Source organism: Schistocerca cancellata, chromosome 6 (assembly GCF_023864275.1).
Source record: "Schistocerca cancellata isolate TAMUIC-IGC-003103 chromosome 6, iqSchCanc2.1, whole genome shotgun sequence".
Taxonomy (NCBI): Eukaryota; Metazoa; Arthropoda; class Insecta; order Orthoptera; family Acrididae; genus Schistocerca; species Schistocerca cancellata.
This window is the reverse complement of record NC_064631.1, coordinates 655,568,985-655,592,770: the sequence shown is the minus strand read 5'-3', so window position 1 is coordinate 655,592,770 and position 23,786 is coordinate 655,568,985. Positions and strand designations below refer to the sequence as shown.

The 23,786-nt window shown below is 39.0% G+C and overlaps 1 protein-coding gene across 2 annotated transcripts in view; it reads left to right on the top strand.

Annotated features, from left to right (window-relative positions):
• The window catches only part of LOC126191007 (transmembrane protein adipocyte-associated 1 homolog), a 128,055-nt gene that overhangs the window by 61,700 nt on the left and 42,569 nt on the right, over window positions 1-23,786 (top strand). For both annotated transcript variants that reach the window (XM_049931688.1, XM_049931687.1), the window contains exons 5-6: window positions 17,849-18,045; window positions 19,250-19,310. In XM_049931688.1, coding sequence (XP_049787645.1) covers window positions 17,849-18,045; window positions 19,250-19,310 — 258 coding nt within the window. The remainder of the gene's footprint in view (window positions 1-17,848; window positions 18,046-19,249; window positions 19,311-23,786) is intronic.

Sequence of the window (23,786 nt, the reverse complement as noted above, 5' to 3'; positions counted from 1 at the left end):
GTTTATATGCCAACTCGCTCTGCAGATGATGAAGAAATAGATGAAATGTATGACGAGATAAAAGAAATTATTCAGGTAGTGAAGGGAGATGAAAATTTAATAGTGATGGGTGACTGGAATTCGTCAGTAGGAAAAGGGAGAGAAGGAAACATAGTAGGTGAATATGGATTGGGGGGAAGGAATGAAAGAGGAAGCCGCCTTGTAGAATTTTGCACAGAGCATAACTTAATCATAGCTAACACTTGGTTCAAGAATCATGAAAGGAGGCTGTATACATGGAAGAAGCCTGGAGATACTGACAGGTTTCAGATAGATTATATAATGGTAAGACAGAGATTTAGGAACCAGGTTTTAAATTGTAAGACATTTCCTGGGGCAGATGTAGATTCTGACCACAATCTATTGGTTATGAACTGCAGATTGAAACTGAAGAAACTGCAAAAAGGTGGGAATTTAAGGAGATGGGACCTGGATAAACTGAAAGAACCAGAGGTTGTAGAGAGTTTCAGGGAGAGCATTAGGGAACAATTGACAGGAATGGGGGAAAGAAATACAGTAGAAGAAGAATTGGTAGCTCTGAGGGATGAAGTGGTGAAGGCAGCAGACGATCAAGTAGGTAAAAAGACACGGGCTAATAGAAATCCTTGGGTAACAGAAGAAATATTGAATTTAATTGATGAAAGGAGAAAATATAAAAATGCAGTAAATGAAGCAGGCAAAAAGGAATATAAACGTCTCAAAAATGAAATCGACAGGAAGTGCAAAATGGCTAAGCAGGGATGGCTAGAGGACAAATGTAAGGATGTAGAGGCTTGTCTCACTAGGGGTAAGATAGATACTGCCTACAGGAATATTAAAGAGACCTTTGGAGAGAAGAGAACCACTTGTATGAATATCAAGAGCTCAGATGGCAACCCAGTTCTAAGCAAAGAAGGGAAAGCAGAAAGGTGGAAGGAGTATATAGAGGGTTTATACAAGGGCGATGTACTTGAGGACAATATTATGGAAACGGAAGAGGATGTAGATGAAGATGAAATGGGAGATAAGATACTGCGTGAAGAGTTTGACAGAGCACTGAAAGACCTGAGTCAAAACAAGGCCCCGGGAGTAGACAACATTCCATTAGAACTACTGATGGCCTCAGGAGAGCCAGTCATGACAAAACTCTACCATCTGGTGAGCACGATGTATGAGACAGGCGAAATACCCTCAGACTTTAAGAAGAATATAATAATTCCAATCCCAAAGAAAGCAGGTGTTGACAGATGTGAAAGTTACCGAACTATCAGTTTAATAAGTCACAGCTGCAAAATACTAACGCGAATTCTTTACAGACGAATGGAAAAACTGGTAGAAGCCGACCTCGGGGAAGATCAGTTTGGATTCCGTAGAAATGTTGGAACACGTGAGGCAATACTGACCTTACGACTTATCTTGGAAGAAAGATTAAGAAAAGGCAAACCTACGTTTCTAGCATTTGTAGACTTAGAGAAAGCTTTTGACAATGTTGACTGGAATACTCTCTTTCAAATTCTGAAGGTGGCAGGGGTAAAATACAGGGAGCGAAAGGCTATTTACAATTTGTACAGAAACCAGATGGCAGTTATAAGAGTCGAGGGACATGAAAGGGAAGCAGTGGTTGGGAAGGGAGTGAGACAGTGTTGTAGCCTCTCCCCGATGTTATTCAATCTGTATATTGAGCAAGCAGTAAAGGAAACCAAAGAAAAATTCGGAGTAGGTATTAAAATTCATGGAGAAGAAGTAAAAACTTCGAGGTTCGCCGATGACATTGTAATTCTGTCAGAGACAGCAAAGGACTTGGAAGAGCAGTTGAACAGAATGGATGGTGTCTTGAAAGGAGGATATAAGATGAACATCAACAAAAGCAAAACGAGGATAATGGAATGTAGTCGAATTAAGTCAGGTGATGCTGAGGGAATTAGATTAGGAAATGAGACACTTAAAGTAGTAAAGGAGTTTTGCTATTTAGGGAGTAAAATAACCGATGATGGTCGAAGTAGAAAGGATATAAAATGTAGACTGTCAATGGCAAGGAAAGCGTTTCTCAAGAAGAGAAATTTGTTAACATCGAATATAGATTTAAGTGTCAGGAAGTCGTTTCTGAAAGTATTTGTATGGAGTGTAGCCATGTATGGAAGTGAGACATGGACGATAACTAGTTTGGACAAGAATAGAATAGAAGCTTTCGAAATGTGGTGCTACAGAAGAATGCTGAAGATAAGGTGGGTAGATCACGTAACTAATGAGGAGGTATTGAATAGGATTGGGGAGAAGAGAAGTTTGTGGCACAACTTGACTAGAAGAAGGGATCGGTTGGTAGGACATGTTCTGAGGCATCGAGGGATCACAAATTTAGCATTGGAGGGCAGCGTGGAGGGTAAAAATCGTAGAGGGAGACCAAGAGATCAATACACTAAGCAGATTCAGAAGGATGTAGGTTGCAGTAGGTACTTGGAGATGAAGAAGCTTGCACAGGATAGAGTAGCATGGAGAGCTGCATCAAACCAGTCTCAGGACTGAAGACCACAACAACAACAACAACAACAACAACTACTACTACTACTACTACTACTACTACTACTACTAGGAGTACTATGGTGTCTACACACTTCTCCAGAGAAGAAAACATGGAGACATCATTTGTTCGATGACAAATGGAAATTGCCTTACTTTTCGTATCATTTTAAGGCCCAGCAAAGGGCTTTGTTTGCCAACTCACAATTATGAGCTAGAAAAACATTTAGTGCAAGATAATTACAACATCAGCCACAAAGATGGTACAGTGTACTTGTTTTCTGATGAATGTTATGAATGAAGGCAGCCATTAGGGAATAAAACTGAATTCAGAGTAAGTGGAGTGGTAATGAAATCTTTTAATGTTGACATAAAAAATTATTTGAATTCATTGAAGGTCTTAATGCAAGGGGAGAATCGTTTGGTAATGGATGTGGCAGACAAGACTGATGCTATTAAACAAAAATTAATCCTGTGAAAAAATCGGCTTAGAATTCATGTCATGAAAAATTTCCTATGATTCAAGGCAGCCATTTGTGGACCAGACATGACTGAATACAAACGTTTCATCATGAGTTCTCAAAGGAATTGCAAGCTGTTGCACAACTGAAGATGGATTTCGATTTATTTGTCAGACCATTTTAGCTTTCAGCTGCTAATGTACTTCTTTACTTCAGATTTGAGGTGATAGCTGTGCAGTGAAGCACCCAGCTCAATGACCTGTTCATCTAGTTCAGGAATTTAAGAGAGTTGTATAAAATGTTACCCCAAGAGCAATATCCTCGACTGCACAGATGAACCACTGAAGTTATTCCAGTGTTTGGTGCAACATTGTGTGTGAATATTTTTTCTGCTCTTATGAAATTTGTGTTCCACTGGCAGTGGTAGTGGTAGTGAAATGACGGCTGTGTAATGCTGGAATGGGAACAGGGAGGGGCCTGGATAGGTGAGGACAGTGACTAACGAAGCAGCATACACAGCCGTCATTTCACCGCCACACCCAGTCTTTTAATTATTTTTATTTTTATTTCTCTCCTTTCCACTACTTATCCCCTCCCCCCTTCGCACCTTCACTCCTACCCTCCGTCTAAACTGCAACACTTCACTGTCTGCCACTCCCCCACCATACTACCCCTCCCCCTCCCTGCCCCAGCCTCCTCCTTACCCCACCCAGTCGCCACTCCCATCATGCACTGGTGCTGCTGCTCGCAGTGTAGTTTCAGCTCTCTGATACTTCAGATGTGTGTTCAAGTTGCGCTTGCATCAGTGTGTGCGTGCGTGAATGTATGTCTCTACTGCTGACAAAGGTCTTAAAGGCTGAAAGCTATGATTGTGTGAATCTTTTTATTGTGCCTATCACGGCCCAGCATCTCCGCTATATGGTGTGTAGCAACTTTCCTTCTCTCGTATTGTTACATTCCATCCTGGATTTTCCATTGTTCAGATTTTTGACAAACTGAAGGATGTCATCTATAAGTGGCAGTTTAAAGAAATCTGCTGGTTTATTGCTAATGGGATGAACGTGTAAAGATTCGAGCTTTGTAAACTCGTGATACTACTGTTATGTGATTCATAGTGCGAAGTTACTTTTGCCAGTGTGGGTTCATGACCCATCACAATTGATTACCTGCCGGCAAAAACGTAACACTCAAAATACAAATTGTACAGGAGGCGCGAAAAACCATTACCTATGCAACTGGTTTACGAACAGCAGAAATAGCATTCACAATCACTTGAAATGAGTCCATTACTGATTAATGTGTACAAGTTGTGGCTGTACGCAACCTGAAAAGCAAGATATTACAGATTTTCTTTTGGCATCCATGCAAAAACATTGTAAGTCTAACAAGAGCACATTTTTGTGAGTTACAACGTTTATACCACTGATATTATTTAACCTCTAATACTGTTTATTGGTTTTATTCTGATTAGGTGTAAATACAACTTGCATTATACAATGTCGGAACTTCTTGGTGTTCGACTGAAGGTGGAAACATTGTTACAAAAGAAGGGTTTGCAGTGATAAACGTTCACATTTTCGTTTCACACAAGAATATAACGAAACAGGATCGATGTTGCACACGCAGTTTAAACAAAACATTATTAATAGTTCCCACTGTATAACACAATTATTCACGGCACACAAGACGTATTGTTGCAAACATACATTTTGTGTGACCGACCATGACACTGTCACTTTATCTTTAGGTTCTCATAAAACTGTTTGTATTTTTCAGGAATATATGTACACATGTCCAGCAGATTAGCTTTCTTTCCTGCAGAGACAGGCAATGGCTCACCATAAAGTCTAGGTAGGTCATTCAAGCTAACACCACAGGCGGAACTGTAATACTATTTTACCCCTGGAGCATTTTGCTAAGTTTGCTGAATACCAAGGCTGCAAGTAGTTGTGGCTCTTGCAGTACTGAAGTACTGTTGGGGAGTCTTAAAGATATCTTCATCCAAACATAATCCGTTATTTTGCGTTTTGATCTTTGCGGACGTGCTTTTCAATACTACTTAAATCAATAAAATTGTCCTACCCCATGTAACAAACCAGAAACTAGTTGTTTGGTCATGCAGTAGATATTACCTGAACCCATTCAAATGGTTCATATACAGAGTAGCTCTTATTATTTCTCTCAATTAATGCAAAATCCCTGCCACAAGGCAAAAAGCTGTGTCCTGTGATAAGAAACTTTTGCTCCACAGAGGTGAAATACTTCATGTGCAGAAGATATTGATACAAAACAATGGTTTTCCAGTTATTGTTCTGTCCTGTACATCAATCTGACCACACCACTAAAGTTCTTTCTTCACATGGGTTTAGTACTGAAAATGTAGATGTTACATACTTCAGAATTAATTTCTGCTGATCCCCACTTAGCAACAGTTTCAGACCACACACACATGCACACCTTATCGTCACCAACGTTCTGTATTGCCTGATAATAGGTTGACAGCTGATGTTGATCGAAAACTGCAGAATGGGAAAGGGTAGGACAATACAGCACCTGTTGGAGGTCTGTGCATATCACAACATAGGTTTCGTTTGCTTTAGCTTTAGCTGTATCCTTCTCCAGCATTGAATATGCTACTTCTGCATGTTAATGGTGCAGTTTGCTTTCTTCGTCGATTTTCTTTCTCTCTGTTTCATTTTTACTGTTAACTAACTACAGGAACAGTGTCACAATACCCACATGAATCTGAATGTGGTACTCCAAAGCAAAAATTGTATTGTCCCCTTAAAATATCTCTGTAAGCTTTTTCATTGCACTGTTCTGTTGGATTATCTTCTTTAAAGAGTCGGCAAAGTTTAGAAATATTCAAATCGGATCTCAGGCAGAGCTTTTCATTCTTATGTCTTGAGTAGTGGCTTTCTTGTTTTTTTGTAGCTTCTCAGTGTGGGTTCTTATCACGTCCTTCAAGCTGTCCTGCAGCTTATTTGGACGATTCACATGCTTACCCCTTCTGTCTTCTAATGGCACACCACATTTCATCTTCCGTTGAAGCATTTCTACACGTCTAGCTGTAATCCTATATACCATGCACAACATTTTTTGACATACCTGCAATTTTTCTGCTCCTCTTAAAAAGTACTTGAATGTGCAGTGTCTGCGCGAAATGGTCTCCGTCTCCCTACGTTTGATGTCTACTATTTCAACGAAGCCAATTGTCTGGTTTGTGCTTTATAGTTTATAAAGTGTAGAATTCTTGAAACAGCTCTGTTGTCCTCCATTTTTTGTGTTACACTGGTATCTACATTTGCAGGTAGCAATCTGTAAAGGGAGTTATAAAGGGGTTAACCACATTAACGCCGAAGATGGAATCTCCTATTTCACAGAAATATTGTGTTATATTGGCATACAGCGTTTACGCACCCACTTGTTTGCTATTGTGGGCCAAATATGGTTGCCCCGAATTCCATTTGTGTTTCTTCACATTCCTCTTCCATTCACTATACCGTATTTACTCGAATCTAAGCCGCACCTTAAAAATGAGACTTGAAATAAAGGAAAAAAAAATTTCCCGAATCTAAGCCGCACCCGAAATTTGAGACTCGAAATTCAAGGGTAGATAAAAGTTTTATGCCGCACCTCCAAATCGAAACAATGTTGGTCCATTATAATATGAGACACAATTTAGGTCGAATGAATGACGATACAGCTACAGTAGTTTGGTTCGAGTCGTAAGCTTAGCAGTTAAGCTTTACAGGTAGCCATTGCTATGCATCAGGCGCTCCGTCCGTATTTATACGGATACTCTTCCTTTTTCACGTGCTTCGTCTGGTTTGAATTGATTGCTTATTTTTCTTTGATCTGATAAGTGCCGCTATGTGTTTACGTCACTCTAAGCTGAAAATGCATTACTGTACTGTGTCTTGCATTGTTTGTCGCATTCTGATAATGAGTGTTTACGGCCTGTCGCCGCTCGCGGCGTGGCTTGCTCTTGTGGGAGGTTACTTACACTGCTGCTTTATTTGATAATGATCAACAAGAACCAAATAATAGACTGCATATGATGGAAGATGTTCTGAACGAGAGTTTAGCGAACATTTTTCACCATTTGAAAATCTTTGCAGACGCCTCTTTAGTACATTATATTCTGCACAGAAATTAGAATCATCTTAGATTTAAAAATCTAGTCAATTGCCGTGCTTCATTTCTGACTGTATCACTATTAGGCATAAGAATAATACGAATATGACGAACATGACATGATATGTGTATTCTTCCGTGTTTGCTGTTGTCTGTTAGGCAGACAGGATTTAAATGAGACAGCAGCAAACACGAAAGAATACATGGCAAAATGTTTATATTTGTATTATTCTTATTGTGAAGAGAATACTGCATGTGATTCACAATTCATAAAAGTTCCTAGTAGCAACCATCTCTTCTCACAGGTAGGAAAAAATTCAGGACATAGAGTTTCCTATATTGACAAACATCCCAAACAGTTTTGCCAGTCAGATTTTCGTAGTACATTGAAATGCTGCTAGAAGATGAACAATACGAAATTTCTATTTACTTCGTTGGATAATGTATGAAAGTGCAGTGGTCGAAACTCGGGGCGGAGAAAGAAGCTCATTTTCCACCTTTTTTTTTAAATTTATTTACTGACGAAGAGGTTTTGGCGCCAGTATTTATCTTTGTGCCTGAAAAACATGCCTGTTGTAGCGCTACATATATTTGATGGCAGAAGTTAGTTGTGGCGCCACCTACCAACATTTTTGAGAACTTCCGTGTACTTTGCACTCGATTCTAAGCCGCAGGCGGTTTTTTGGATTACAAAAACCGGAAAAAAAGTGCGGCTTAGATTCGAGTAAATACGGTACTTAATTTTCCATTTCTGGCCCCTATTTATATCTTCGCACATGCTCTGACTTAATCACACAACGTTCTTGCTCCATGTTTACAACGTTTCTGCATCCGACCGCCTCATGACGAATAGGAAACAGACGAAAAATGGCGCTTAATGTACATGTTTGCCAACATAACTTCATACACGCCTTACTCTTGGCACATGCAACGTTTATACGTGACAAAAAAATTTCTTAGAGAAATGAGGGTTACAACATTTTTGCCGGCAGGAATTCAATTGTTTGAAATGTATTTGAAAGTTCTGCTTCCACACTATCATAATTATACAGAGTTTTTGCATTCTGGTGAATCCAATCATCATCCTCCTATTTGTTGTCTCTAAACTTCGTCACTAAATTCACATCTGCTCTTTAATTCATCATTAATGAAAGTCTCATTTGTTCTTTAATTGATCATTAGTGAATTTCTCATTCTTCGACTCTTTCACATTAGAAGGTCCTGGTGTCTGTTGAATAGCCACCATCTGAAACCATACGTCAGACAACTAAGCACAGACTATGGCTCTCCCCTCTCGACGTGAAAACAAACCTTGTACAACAAACGCTTATACTTGCAGCTATTGATTAGAGCAGAGCAATGTTATCCTGCAATGCCTTACTCAGGAAAGCTCATGGCACCTGGGTCTGGTTATGAATACCTGTGTTCATTATACACCAAAGCTCCAAAGAAACTGATATTGGCATATGTATTCAAATACAGAGATATGTAAACAGGCAGAAAATGGTGCTGAGGTCGGCAGTGCCTATATGAGACAACAAGTGTCTGGCGCAGTTGTTGATTGTTTACTGCTACTACAATGGCAAGTTATCAAGATTTAAGTGAGTTTGAATGTGGTGTTAGTTGGCGTGTGAGCGATGTGACACACCATCTCTGAGGTAGCGATGAAATGGGGATTTTCCCATACAACCATTTCACGAGTGACCTGTGAATATCTCCGACATCACTGCAGCTCGAAAAAGATCTTGCAAGAATGGGACCAGTGATGACTGAAGAGAATTGTTCAGTGTGGCAGAAGTGCAACCTTACCACAAATTGCTGCAGATTTCGATACTGGGCCATCGACAAGTGTCAGCATGTGAACCATTCAATGAAACATCATCGATATGAGCTTTTGGAGCTGAAGGCCCACTTGTGTACACTTGATGACTACATGACACAAAGCTTTACGCCTTGCCTGGACCCAGCAACACCGACATTGGACTGTTGGTGACTGGAAACATGTTGTCTGGTTGGACAAGTCTTGATTCAAATTGTATAGAGTGGACGGACGTGTACGCGTATGGAGACAACCTCATGAATCGGTGAACCCTGCATGTCAGCAGTGGACTGTTCAAGATGGTGGAGGCTCTGAAATGGTGTGGAGCATGTGCAGTTTGAGTGATATGGGACCCCTGATACATCTAGATGTGACTGACAGGTGACACGTACATAAGCATCCTGTCTGATCACCTACATCCATTCATGTCCATTGTGCATTCTGACAGACTTGGGCAATTCCAGCAGGACAATTCAACCCCCACACATCCAGAATTGCTATAGAGTGGCTCCAGAAACTCTCTCCTGAGTTTGAACACTTGGGCTGGCCACCAAACTGGTGAGACAATGACATTATTGAGCATATCTGGGATGCCTTGCAGTGAGCTGTTCAGAAGAGATCTCCACCCCCTCGTACTCTTACAGATTTATGGACATCCCTACAGTATCCATGGTGTCAGTTCCTTCCACTTCTACTTCAGACATTAGTTGAATCCACCCCACATCATGTTGCGGCACTTGTGTGTGTTCCGGGTGCCTAACACGATATTGGGAAGGGGTAGCACTTTCTTTGGCTGTTCAGTGTATTTGTGATGTTTGACTGTTTCGATCACATTTCACCATCATATGCACAGCTATTGTGGTTGCCTGCTGACAGGTGCAGACATTTCCATACCCTCTGTCTTCTCGACTGTCTTGTCAATGAACATTGTCCCTCATATGTCTCCTCAACCTCTGTTCTTGTCTGAACAACATGCAGAAACAACCACTCCCATCAGAGCAAAAGCCTTTCTGTCCCACTCTGTCATTCAGCCATTTTCTCACAGTCCTCAGAACAGGTATAGGATTCTGTAATAATTTCCTGCATTAGATTGGGGAAGTGAATAACATCTCCAGCTTCAGAAGACAGTTAAGGTATATCTCTAAAGCAACAATAAGGATAACCATTGTTTCTCTACACCCTTTTCCTTATTTCCCAGTATTCTTAGCTTATGCAGTCTCCTTAAATTTCCTTTCCCCAGAACTTGCTGTATTAGTTAACATCTATCATTAGTTTTGTTGTTGTCTTACTATTACTGCTACTACTACTAGTACTACCACTATTAGTGGCAGTAGCTGTGGCAATATTAACTCAGGGTGTATACGAACTGGGAGATCCAGGAAAAACCCGGGAATTTTTTAGAATTCTGGGAATTTTTTGTTGTTCTTGTTTTCAGTTAAATTTTTGTAATTTTGACTGGTAAGAACTGATACTCTAACAAAGGATATTACTGTATCCCACTACTGCAGAATAGTACTGCAGCATTAAAACATGAACGAGAGAAAAAAATGAAAATAAAACTTAAATTGCAAAGAAAATGTGCAATATAAAATAACACAGTGCTCGTACAAGCTTCTGCCAACAGCAAAATATGTCAAATGCTTTCGGAAGACTATGCAATGCTTCATAACAACGAATTGCCTCCAATGAGCGTGACGTCACAACTGTTTACGTTAGACTCATTTACTCAGTTACAAGCGGGCTCATGCACACGCGCAGTTGAGTCGTGCGTGAGTAGTACCTTCTCCTGCTTCTGGCTACAGAAATGTGGCTGTTGGCTGTGTAAGCAGCAGTAGCAGCAACCAGCCACACGGTACCCGGAACAATTTTACTGGCGCGCCCAAGCTGCCAGACTCGTGCATGCACAGCAGGCCCGTATCTAGTGAGGGGCTGGGGGCAAACCGGGGTATCTGATCTGGGCGGCAATTTCGGGGGAAGGGGGTAAATTCATATTATTGAGGGGAAAAAAACCTTGTTTCACAAGGCACCTAGCATCCAGCGCACATCAGTCTATCAATTATTCATATGATTTTGAAATGCACCCCTGCTGAATTTTGAACACATTCCAAGTTTATTTCTGAATGAATTATAAGTTGATTTTTGAATACGTGCATAGTGTACATGATGTCTCTGCCAGGGGCATCCTCATCACATCTAGAACGACTAATAGGTAAGAAAGAATTTTTCTACAGATCGACCACGGCAACTTAGCCCGGAAGAGTTTACTGATAAAGACGCCGGCCGTGAAAGCCTACATGGAAAGAATTTTTCTGTTTCCTCTTCGTTTAATGCTCTCACGTCAGATGAAAACAAGACGGATTTCTGTGCTGGGAGCTATCAAATGAATTAAAATACATTCACATAATTACGGAAGGCTAAAATATGTTACTAGTTTCAGATTTTGTTTTATTTCCACCTTTTCTGACAGTCAAGCATTAATTGCCTTGCAGCACAACAATGCTATTTTTGTCGGTTTGCTAAAGAAATTTGGCTTTTATTAAGCTTTCCTGCTGAGGCAGTCAATTTATTTGAAACGAAGTGTTCAATTCCACACTATTGGCTAGTTTCAACTGTTCGCCGCATTTCAGGTGCACGTTTTCCTCTTCTAGCACATATGGCATTACACCGTAATAAAGAGCCAAACATGAGATAATACACTACTGGTACTCCAAGAAAATTTACGTCCCGAAAACCACACTGAAAAGCTTCATATCAGGTCAAACCCTACGTCATTGGGAATTTGGACATACGAATGTGCACTGTAAGGCGAACTATGCATTTTAGTATGGTTCACAAAATTCTGATGCTCTTGGAGTATCCTCTTACGTCTTTTTTCTTTTATGACATAATGTAAGATCTTAATACATTCGAACATAAGGGCTTCCTATGTCACCGTAGGCGCTCAAGTGCAGTGACGCTTCTTATCTGGCGCTCCCTGGCTGAAATGAATGTATTTCTAACAGGTCACAGGAAAGTATTGCGAATTGTTGTTCAAAAAGCATTATTTTCAAAGTAAATTTCCTTTTACACAAGATGAACTATGTGCGAAAATGTAAGATGAATTTCTTAAACAACATAGCATTTGCTCTCTTTTTAAAAATCAACTTTTTGATGACAAGCCATCTAGAAGAATTTAAAGTGCAGATCATCAGAGATTTATGTCGGTATCAAAAATTGTACTGGCGTTTTTGTGTGATATATCTCAAAGTGTAACATCCGCTAAACAGATCAACATTATATGTGAAAGCTTAGCTTCTATTGTAGCTTATTAATCTTAAAGACAAATATTATATGCAAAATCTTTGCTTTTCTTGTAGCAACACTGTGTCTATTAATTTAAACTGTTAACTTTTCCTGTTGTTGGAATTCAAATTTATATTTTCGTAATATGAAAATATGCAGTGCACATGTTGCTGCATGTCAAAGATCTTTCCAAAACGTGTTTTTTTTCCCCCCCTGAGTTTCATTTTCTAAAGTGCTGGGAATTTCTACGCTGCTGTATAAAACTGTATCCATTCAAAAAATAAGTTTTACAGTTTCGAGGGAAAGTATACTGTCACTTAACATGGAGAAAGTGTATTTTCACCTGGGAGAAAATGTATTTTTAACCGGGAGATCTGGGAATTTTTTTTTTCCTTGTCCACGTATACACCATGTAACTGTATTAGTTCATAGTCAGTTTTAATTCACTCACAATGTCATTTCAGACACTTAGATCATTTTAATGCTAGTTGCCATATTAAAATCATTATTTCTTAAGTAACTGTGATGTACAAAATGTACTGTGTGTTTGAAACTCTGGTCTAACGTTAAATAAATTACATAAACATAGGCAGAAAAACTGTTCCCTGAGACTTTGACAATATTATGACTGTGCTACTGAACATAGGAGATGCTGAGTCACAGACAGGCACAACAAAAAAGTCTGTTAAACAAGTAAGCTTTCGGCCAAAAGTCCTTCTTCTGAATTAGACAACATACCGGTACACACACACACACACACACACACACACACACACACACACACACACACACACATTCACGCAAACACAACTCACACACAAATGACCACTGTCTCTTCCTGCTGAGACCAGACTGCGAGCAGCAGTGTATGATAGGAGAAACTGTATGGGTGGTGGGGGATAAAGAGGAGGTTGAGGTAGGGAGGGGAAGGTAATAGCACCTCTCCGCCCAGGGGGCTCAAGGTTCTTTTGTGAGTTCATGCGTGGCACACGGAGGCCCTGAGCTGTTGCAGCCCATTCTTCTTTCCGTGGCTGCATTTTTCTTCACCCTGCCTTCCCTTCCATTACTCACTCCTTTCCAGTTGCCCCCTCCTTCCCCTCTCTGTGTTCCAATTTATATCGATCTGGCTATCCACCTGGTTCCCTTTATTGCTTGCAATTTTGTTCCTTCTGCCTGTTATTTCATCCTTTTTGGCATTATGGTCCCCGCTTGAGGGTTGACCTCCACTTTAAATTTTCTGTTTTTAGTGTGAGCCATTTGGGGGAAGAACTCCCTCCCTAGCATCTGTGGTGTGGATTCCTCCCCCAACCCCCTGCTGTAGCCCCTCCCCCCTTCTACCCTGCTAGGTCACCAGAACATGCAGCCAGTCGTTGTGGTGCACAATACTGATACCTGAGCTGTTCCTTCCACTTGTATGCCAAGGGGTGGTTGCTTGTGTTCTTGAAGTATTGGAACTCCCGGCAACGGCCCCCATGCCAAGCGGCCCTTGCTGTGGCTGGGTGGCACCTTTGGGGAGAGCCTCTGATCATAGTGAGTGGCATCAGGGTGAATCCTTGGCGCATGAAGCGTATCAAGCTGCAAAAATCTGGCAGTTCTCAAACAGCCGTCTCTTCGAATGGTGAAAGCTCTTGAGTGCTGCTTCCCTTCCCTTCCCTTCCTTAGCTTCCACATGGGGGGGAGAATGTAATACTTTCCCCACTATCTCGTCAGTACTAGGACAGATGGGGACACATTCACTGCCATCTTTTGTGGAGAATATAGAGGACGAGTTTGGTAAAGTGGAGTCTCTTACTAAGATGCTGTCTGGCGTCTTGTTGATCAAAGCTGCTTCTGCCACCCAATCTGCAGCTCTTCGTGCTTGTGATCATCTTGGCAATGTCCCAGTGTCTATTACTACTCACCAATCTCTGAATATTTATTTATTTATTTATTTATTTAACCTGATCAGATGGTCCAGGGAGTGATTTTTCATAGGGACCTCACCCTGCAAACTGATGAGAAACTCCGGCCTAATCTGGAGCGTGTCGGTGTTCGTTTTGTTCGACTTTTGCAGAAGGGTCACAAAGACAACCACACCGATACTGGCACCTTCATTCTGTCTTTTGAAGGGGATACCCTCACCGATAAGGTGCTTTTGGTGCTTGTGTTTTGAGCATATGTCTTCCTGCTGTACAGGAGACCCTCTGTGTAGTGACTGTGGGCACCCATTCCATGAGGGAAACCCCTGTATTTCACCACCCTTTACTTTGTGCAATAATTACAGGATAATATAATAATGTAAGCAAGAATAAACAACAAAATTTTGAAACAGAATTACTGGTCAATACTTTTAGGAGGTGACACATTTCAGTACTGCCAACAGGCACATATGGAAATATGGCACTATCCTGGCTTTCGGAACTAACAGTTGCTTTCTTGGGGGAGAAAAGTTAATTTGCAGAAAATTAAGGATGGGTCACTCAGACCTGAAAGGTTTTTGTCTCCTGTCATCATCAGAATAGCTGGTCTCTCTCATCCTTGGGCCTGAGTGATCTATCTTACCTTTTAATCTCCCCAACCTGTCCCTACCTTCCTCCCTCCCGAGGAAGGAACTAACAGTTCTGAAAGCTAAAATAGGGGCATGTACTTTTATATGAGCCTATTGGCAGTACTCAGTTTTTGTCTTCTAAAGGTAAGTACTGTCTAGCAATTCTGCCTCATACTTTTTTTTTTTTTTTTTTTTTTTTTTTTTTTTTTTTTTTACAATAACGTGGTATGCAGTTACAGATAATCATAATGCATTCTACTTTTTATCATCATTAAGACACACTCTTACTGTTAACTGATTATGCTCAGCCGGCCGGTGTGGCCAAGCGGTTCTAGGCGCTTCTGTCTGGAACTGCGTGACCGCTACGGTTGCAGGTTCGAATCCTGCCTCGGGCATGGATGTGTGTGATGTCCTTAGGTTAGTTAGGTTTAAGTAGTTCTAAGTTCTAGGGGACTGATGACCACAGATGTTAAGTCCTATAGTGCTCAGAGCCATTTTTGATTATGCTCAGACATTTTCACGAATATAATTAGTTTCTTTTCTGTCACCTATCAGGCAAAAACAATGTGCATATATGCCAAACTGTCTCATTCGGAAGATTTGTGTCTCTTCAATGCTTTTATGACATTTATTACCTGATGCACTGTGAAGATAAAATTCAAGGAGAAACTGCTTGAATGATAATACAAAATTGTGTTACCATAGCTATTTATTCAGAAACTTAAGACCTAGCGACCCTGAACCCTTTTACAACATTTGCATTAGAGTAGTCCCCAATCAGTTTGTTTCATTGCACTGCAATCAGTGGCTTGTCAAGTGTACCATCCCCTTCCCAGAATTCAGTAATGTTATCATAAGAAAAACTCTGTGATCGTACTGATGCTATTGTGTATACCTGGATCAGAATAACAAATTGATTGAGGCGGAGGGGGATGTTCTCATTTTGCCATTATGTGCAAGCACAATATGTTTCTAGTACCAGTAGCAGCAGCTGTGTGATTTCATATTGAGGACATTCCTTATTAGCAAGCAGTGCTGAGTTTGCTTAGCAGGATTGCGATAGTCTTAACACTTTCCTAAGCAGTTTCACAGTTAGCTTCACACATTCCATAAAAGAAACATATCATGCTGAGAAACAAAGCATATAAGAATTTTTTTTTAATGTAGTTGCTTGAGTAGGACAAAAAAGGTGTTAATGTTAACAGTAATCATGTATATTTATCTTGTAAACTGACTTGTTCCACATTATTTCAATAAAAGAAGTGTTAAAATTATCTCTGAAACCTGTAACTAACAAACACAAATTATGTTAGAGACCAATGGACATCTGTAGCCGACTGATAATCGGTAACTGAGCTAACAGAACAATATTACAACTGCACACAGGGCAGTTATGACCAAACTCATGCTGTGATTTGTTGTTGCTGTGGTAGCTGTCCTGTAAACAATTAGCTGTCAGTCTTTGTTTTTCAGATCCAAGTATGGACTGTGTAGTCAACTATTGATGAGCTTAGCCGTTCTATTAAATTGTCGCATCTGTTGTTGAAAATTAACTGCAAATCGCTGCAACAGAGGTATATTTTTCATGTCATACAAGTCCCTTATGGCAAGGAAGAGGGAAAACAAAATTATTACACATTATCATGAAGTCAAACCTCTACCCCTATACATAGGAAGCCTTATGGGGGTGACCATTCGATTAATGACAGTCAGAAAAAATTTCTATGAAAAGGGTCTGTACTGTGAATCTGTAGCATTAAATGCTGCATTTTATTTTCATAAAAGCTTTTGTACCTTCTCGTTATAGGTCTAGAATACAGACATGACCATTTCTGTATAACTTTTAAAGTAACTACTATTCCACATGTTCTGAGTGCAATCCAGGAAAACTTCCTCTTGCATTTCATTTGCACCAATTGTGCACCGGACTTTGACTTGGGTTGCAGTTTCCAGTAGCAGTTTTGGTGCTGTCAGTGGAAGTGTGGCACCACTGTGTTCTTATTAAGTAGCCGCTAAAAGTCATTCAGAGTATTATTCACTTTTCATTTTGTAGCTGTGTAAATTTAGTGTGATGCATATAATGGAAAGAGAAGTTAATGAGAGTATCTAAAGGCACCTACACAGCTTTGCTCTTTACACAGTGCTTGTTTGTGTTTTTATTTAGTGCAAGGAAAAAATGAATTAGACACACAGGGTGTATCATAATTGATGGTGTAAACACGTAAGTTTAAAGTACACGATACTGGAAGCAAAAAACTCTCAGTTAACAAGGGGCGAAAATGTGTACCTTAAGAGCTACGAGCAATTTTTCATCTTCGATACTGTGAAGCAAATCTCTTCTACTGCAAGTTCCTTGCTTTCCATATTTTGGGAAGTGATAACATGGACCAAAACAAGGAAAATTTTTTTATAATAATGAGCCCTAAAATGCATACCTCAAAAGTTATGAGAACTTCTTCATTAGAAGAGTTATGTTCCAGAGTACCAAAGATGAACAAGTGCTGATAGCTCTTAAGGTTTGCATTTTAGAGCACATGTTTACTGGACCTTTTTTTTCCTGTTTTGGTCCATATTATCACTTCCCAAAGTATGGAAAGTAAGGAGCTTGCAGTAGAAGAGATTTGCTTCACAGTATCGGAGATGAAAAATTGCTCGTAGCTCTTAAGGTATGCATTTTCGCCCATATGTTTACTGAGAGTTTTTTGCTTCTAGTATCGTGTACTTTCAACTTATGTGTTTACACCACTAATTATGACACACGCGCACGCGCACAGACAGACAGACAGACAGACAGACAGACGGGGGGGGGGGGGGGGGGGGGTGAACTATAATGTGAACGTGATTTCTTGTGCTAACGCTCATGGTGAGACCAGACGTTTGACACTGATTGCAGAAGTACACTCTTACTTGTTTTTGATGTTGCTGTGCAATAGTCATTCAATAATTTTTAAATGAACACACCACCATTTGGCTGTATTGTTGTTTATTTAATTAGACCTAGGTTTTGGTCTTGTATGCCATTTTAAAGTGATAGAGTATGTCATTAACATACATTTGAGCTTGATGTCCTCTTATTTGTGCTTGCAGGTCATCTGGACAGCCGTAGCAGCATACGCCATGTGTTGCTAGCGACATCCTTCATATCATTAGGATTCACAATTACCCAAGGAGTGCTAGAGATTGTTTCACCAGATGAGAGCTTCCACATCCTGTCTAAAGATTATAATTTATTTGGACATGGAGGAATGCTTTTCTGGTTTACCAGTTCGGTTGTATTTACATTGGTAAGAAACACACTAAAAATAATGGGTTGTTAACAGTTCATAGATAATTTATTTGTATATTAAAATTACTTAAAAGTATCTAGCATGTAGGGCATTGGGATTCATGTAAGGTAATATTTTGTAAGGACTTATAAATTATCCTTGTATTTGAGAAAAGCTTAAGTTGTCCATAGAGTCAAGAGAAGAGTTTTGTCATCTTAAGTAAAAATTTGGGGTACCTAGAGTTTAAACTTAGATGGTTAATGTGGTTGTTCTTACATGATAAACTGTACGTTACGCAATGTATGTTACAGCCAAAACGCAATAAAATTCAGCACAAGCCACAGTGTAGTGTAGATCCTTTCTAGAGCTGTGAAAGCAAATTCAATGCTGTGTGAAAGTTGGATTGTTGAGGGGAGGTAGGGGGTTAGATTATGGAGAGAGTTTGATTTAGACAGGCTCTCCAGAATTCAAGAAAATCTTATTATTCTTATGGCAGATGGTACAAACCACACATGATATAGTTCCCTTAATTGTGTACTCCTTAAGAGTTTTTGGACATAAGAGTGAAGCTATACATTTAAAGCAAAGGTAAAGTATATTTTTAGTGTTAGAGTACATGAACATTCTTTTGCACTAAATAAATAAAAAACAAACAATGTCTGTGATTGCAGTTTTTGTGGAATAAGGGAACAGACCAAATAGGCCACTGTAAATACATCATCATAATCTGTGTATAACCAATCATTGGATCAAGTCATTACGAGTGTGTGGAGTCAAATTAACTGTCTGCAGATACAGTATGTCAGTCTACTCCTAAAGAGTGAATGAAATGAGGAGACAGACTTTGAAAGATTTTGCACACCATGTAACCTGATGCACAGAAAAACAATGGCAAATGACCATGGAGAAGAGGGCATTATTAGTTATGTAATTTAAGCCCATGGAAGAATGTTGATTGGAGAATGCTCAGTGACGCATTTGTGAGCAATTGCAGTATTTAGAATAGTATGGCTTTAATCTTCATGTAGTAGTGCAGTGCCAGATGTTAAAAGAATAACTTCTACTTACTTGCTGCCTGCTATTGAAATCCTCATTATATGCAGTAGCCTTTCCCTCCCTCCCCCTCCCCCCACCCACCACCACCACCACCTCCCATCAGTCTGAAAGAGTGAAGGGTGTGTGCTGCAAAAAACTGTTAATGTGTTTACAATTTCTGTTGTAGGTTTATCTTGTCATCTTAATCTTACCATGGACAAGACTAAGAGAACGTCTTGCCTTGCCAAGTGAGTAAAGCTTCCAGTTTTCTATGTTAACTGGTGACAATGAAATATTTTTGGAATCAGCATTGAAAAGTTTCTTGGAACACAGATAACTACACTCTAAAGTAATTTATACCTTTTTATTGTGACATTGGATTTTAGATGTTATTTGTATTATTTTATTAATGTTGTTATGATGCTTCCCATTCAATAAAATCTGTATGTATAGCATATAGGGGTAAATAAGACAGAAAAGGCAATCATATCAACAGAACCAATATTTGGAAGTCAGTTTTTCCTTAGTAGTTGTGAAAAATGGAATTAAATTGGGTTCCTTTAGTTACAGCATTTGTGATGTTGCTGCAGTTCCAGGGCAGCAAACATAGTTGAAAAACAACACACCAGACTATAAAGGCTGAGTGTAAAATAGTTTAATCTTACATAAAATATTGACTTTAGAGACAGGAAAAAATAATTTTTTTTTTTGACCAGTTTATAACACTACTGCGGTAGTAAATTTACCAAATATGGCCTAAACTTTCAGTAAATGTTACCCTCTGAGAGAAGTTTAGAAAATTGACTGAGATTGCTTTACGGAAAGTTGGTATCGAACGTTAATTTCGTAAGAATAGCTGTAGGTAGTTAGCAAAAGAAAATAATTTTGCAAAAAGTAACAGTAACTGATTACTCTTAATTGAAATAGTTATATGGTCGCCAGCCTAATTAGGCATAATAATGTAAAAGCATTATTTATAAAGAACCTATTTTTACCAATTCAAAACAAACTTTCGTTAAATACTGTTCTGTGAAGTGCAATGAACACACCCAGTTGGACAAATTATACAGTGGTTAACAGCAGTTGTCACTTTAGCAGTTAAGCAGTCACAATAGTTGCAAATGAGCCCTTTTTCTTGTTTACTTTAATCATTACTTTTGCCTTTAACTAATATAGCCTAAACTTGCTCTTCACAACCCACACAAGACCAGATAGCACATGATAATAATAAAGTACAATTAATACACACATTTGTTGTACAAAAGCAATAAGGAGACACAGAATACAAACCTTCTACCTTTGCTTCTCAGTAATCACTGCAAGAATCATTAGCTAGAAACCTACTAATCTGGTTTATCCTTTTTGTTAAGGTAGAATTGGGTTACTCTTTCATCTGAGATCATTACGTTTCTACTAATGTAACACTCTTTACCCTGACAATAACCTCTACAAATCATAGATCTCCAGTAAAATTTTACTGCAAGCATCCTCCAACACCTTGTGAAGCAAGTAGTTTTGAAAACAACTTTAAAACATGAGACATTAGAACACTTGTTTTCCAAGTAATAATCTTTCCTAAACTGATATTCTAGTTCATTTTCTAGTTAAGTTTCAAAATACTCAAACGTAAATAGTCTGTTTTATATGTATGAAAAACAAGTAAATTTTACCCTGCACATTAAGAGTACTGGCATAACTTTGCCACATATTAATAAAATGCACTATAAAACTGTTAATGCTTTTTATGCAAAGGACGCTCTCGGATTTCATCACTTAAAGGAGAGGATCCTACATGGATAAGTGCATGTTAGCACAGAACCAAACACATTACTGGTTCATACAGTAATACAGTTCTGACCTTTCGTATGTGTGACAAAGTGGTTGCGCAATTGTGGTGACAAGCTTGTGACGGTTAGGTGGTCTTTGCATTGGCAATAATTAGCTCTATTTACCTCTTCTTGGCATTGTTAATATCATTTTTAGAGCTTTTCCAAAATCGAGAGCACCATTTTACAGCCACATATTAAATCTGAGGCCATTCCATTCCACTTGTAAGCCTCACTCAGCACCTGCGATGTTTACTCGTCAGTTACTTGCTACCGACTGACTACTGTGCTCTCTCACTTGCTGCCCAGACTGAGTGCCACATCCACCTTTTCCTAGTGTGCCAACTCATTTTCGTTGTAGAGGGTAACTACTTTTGGTTCCTCTTCACACAATACAAAGTCCATATTATGTATGAACCAGTTATTACATAGTTGACAGCAAACATATTTTAAAAAATCTCATTGTTTAAACAATTTAACAAGTCAACACAAATATACATAATAAAATACCACTTCCCTACAAATAATACAAAGGACTTAACTTGCAAAGAGTAAATGTAAATCACTTAGTAAAGAATATACACTTGACATTATGCAGAATTAATCAGTACAAATTAGTAACAATATTGATTGTAGTGTTAAAAGTTCTTGGGTATATTTTATCCATTGCCAACCATAAATAACACAGTCTCGTACCATTCCATTGTTGCTTTACATGCCTATTTCTTAATTATTGCTCCAGCTAGCCCAGTGTTAAGTTGTGCTGTCATACACCCAAGTGAGCAGCAGTGATATAAAATAAACAACATGCTAGGTGAGAAAAAATGTAAAATTTGTGCAGGAAAATGTCCCGATTCCGCACTTAGTGGCACAACCCCACAATGAGGCAGCTGTGTACGAGATAATTAGAAATCTAATAAGTGGTTGACTGTGATCTGATGCAGGTGTGCTGTCTAATGCTTAGTGTGTCATTACTGTGGAGTAAGACTTGTCCCAGCGTCAGAGTGATATAATGAAAATTTATTGTTATTTTCTTCATTGAACAGTGATTTAGCTAATATAATGGAAGTTTATTTTGTTGTTGTTTTAATTAAACTAAGATTAAACTTTGATTTTGCTCGTTCATGTTTGCCTTGGTAACATGAGCACAGCTACTCTTTAAATGTGTACAAAATGCGCCGCGTGCCCGCTTGTGTTACAAAAATTGGTGCGCCCACTTGAGAGTTAATACAGATCATCATCATCATTATTTTAGGGTTGAACCAAGAACCTAGAGCTGTGAACACAGACTTGCATGGATCTGTGGCCACACGAGTTGGCAGCCTAGTCTGAAAATGCGTTGTAGCGCATTTCATTGTTTCCTTCCTTCTGCCCGAAGTATTTGTTTTCATGTTTTCCAAAAATTTGCTACTTTCATTATTACGAATTCCTTCTCATAATAATGAACCATTTTAACTTAGAGTAGGCAACAGTTTTATCTGAAAATGTTGTGTTTCCAGACACTTTCACACAATAAAGCTGTAAAAACAGATGTGTTTTGGAGACATCATTATTGTGGTATACTAGTTAAACTGCTTATTTTCCTAGTACACAAGCATAAACAGAAAAACCGCACAATTCATAAAGCAACATTGCACTTACTTGATTTGCTTCTATCAGCCAATTAACAGCACAGGTCATATGACACCATGCAAACAATTTTCTGGAGGTACAACAGAACACTGGGAATGTTCATCTCAGTATTAATATCTCAATATTAATTTATTATGCTACTTTGCTGTCTGTCGTGATGGCTTGTTCTGTAGTGTAGTCTGAGGTATGATTGGTTGATAGAAGCAAAATTTGCAGGTGTTGTGTTGATTTGCGTGTTTGCAAAGCTAAAGGGCTCTATTTGGTGGTTTTCTCTTGTAATTTTTTTGTGCTGTGAAAATATACTGTTAAATTGACGCACTGCATAAAAGATCTCTCCATAATGCATCAGTTTTGCTGCGATTTGCTTTTGCAAAAGGTTGGCAAATACTATGTCAGAAGGTAAAACTATTACTGACTGACTCACATCTAGGCACCAGTTATTTACATGGGAAATTAACTGTCATTTGAATATTGTACATTAACTTTTGCCTTCATTAAAAATGTCAATCAAATTTCAACATTAAATGACCACCATTTATCAATATTAGTTAACTCCTCCCATTATCCTCTCTCTGTGTATTATTTTTGCCCTTTTCCCAACATGCTGCCTGCATAGAGAGCAATCTCACAAACTTTATTGGTAGGATCCTGTATTGCCAGGTTCAAGAAAGGTCAAGAGTTAACACACAAGTTGACCAATACAGAACAGAGACTATGCTTATTTTATTGACTCCACAAAACATCTATTGTTATTTTTTTAACAACCACTTCCATACATACAGTCCCATACATAAGAAAATTATGCTACTCAATAATTGTGACAGAACAGTGTGGCCTGCTAGATGTGTGCCCACAATGTGACTCGCTTTCACTACACTCGTAGTGTGCACTGAAGAGCAATGCACTCACTTGTTCAGACAACAGTATATAATTCAGAAAATTGACTGAATGAACTTACACAGGTATGTCATTCAATAAATCGATGAAACTGGAGCACCTGAGGAACACATCTCTCATAGACTCTCTTCGTGTCTGAATTTAGTAACTATGAGTGCCTTAGAGCAAATGCAATCTAAAGTGAATGTATTTCTATGTGTGCATCAAAATGAAGTAGGGGTAAGAGAGGACAACAAACTGAGCAGGAATGTGAAACACCACTTCAGATCCACCAAATTGATGATAAATTGATGTGAGGCAAACATAGAGTGGAAAGTTCTCAATTCTGCATTCAGAGCATTTTTGGGATGCAAGATTAATATACCTGGG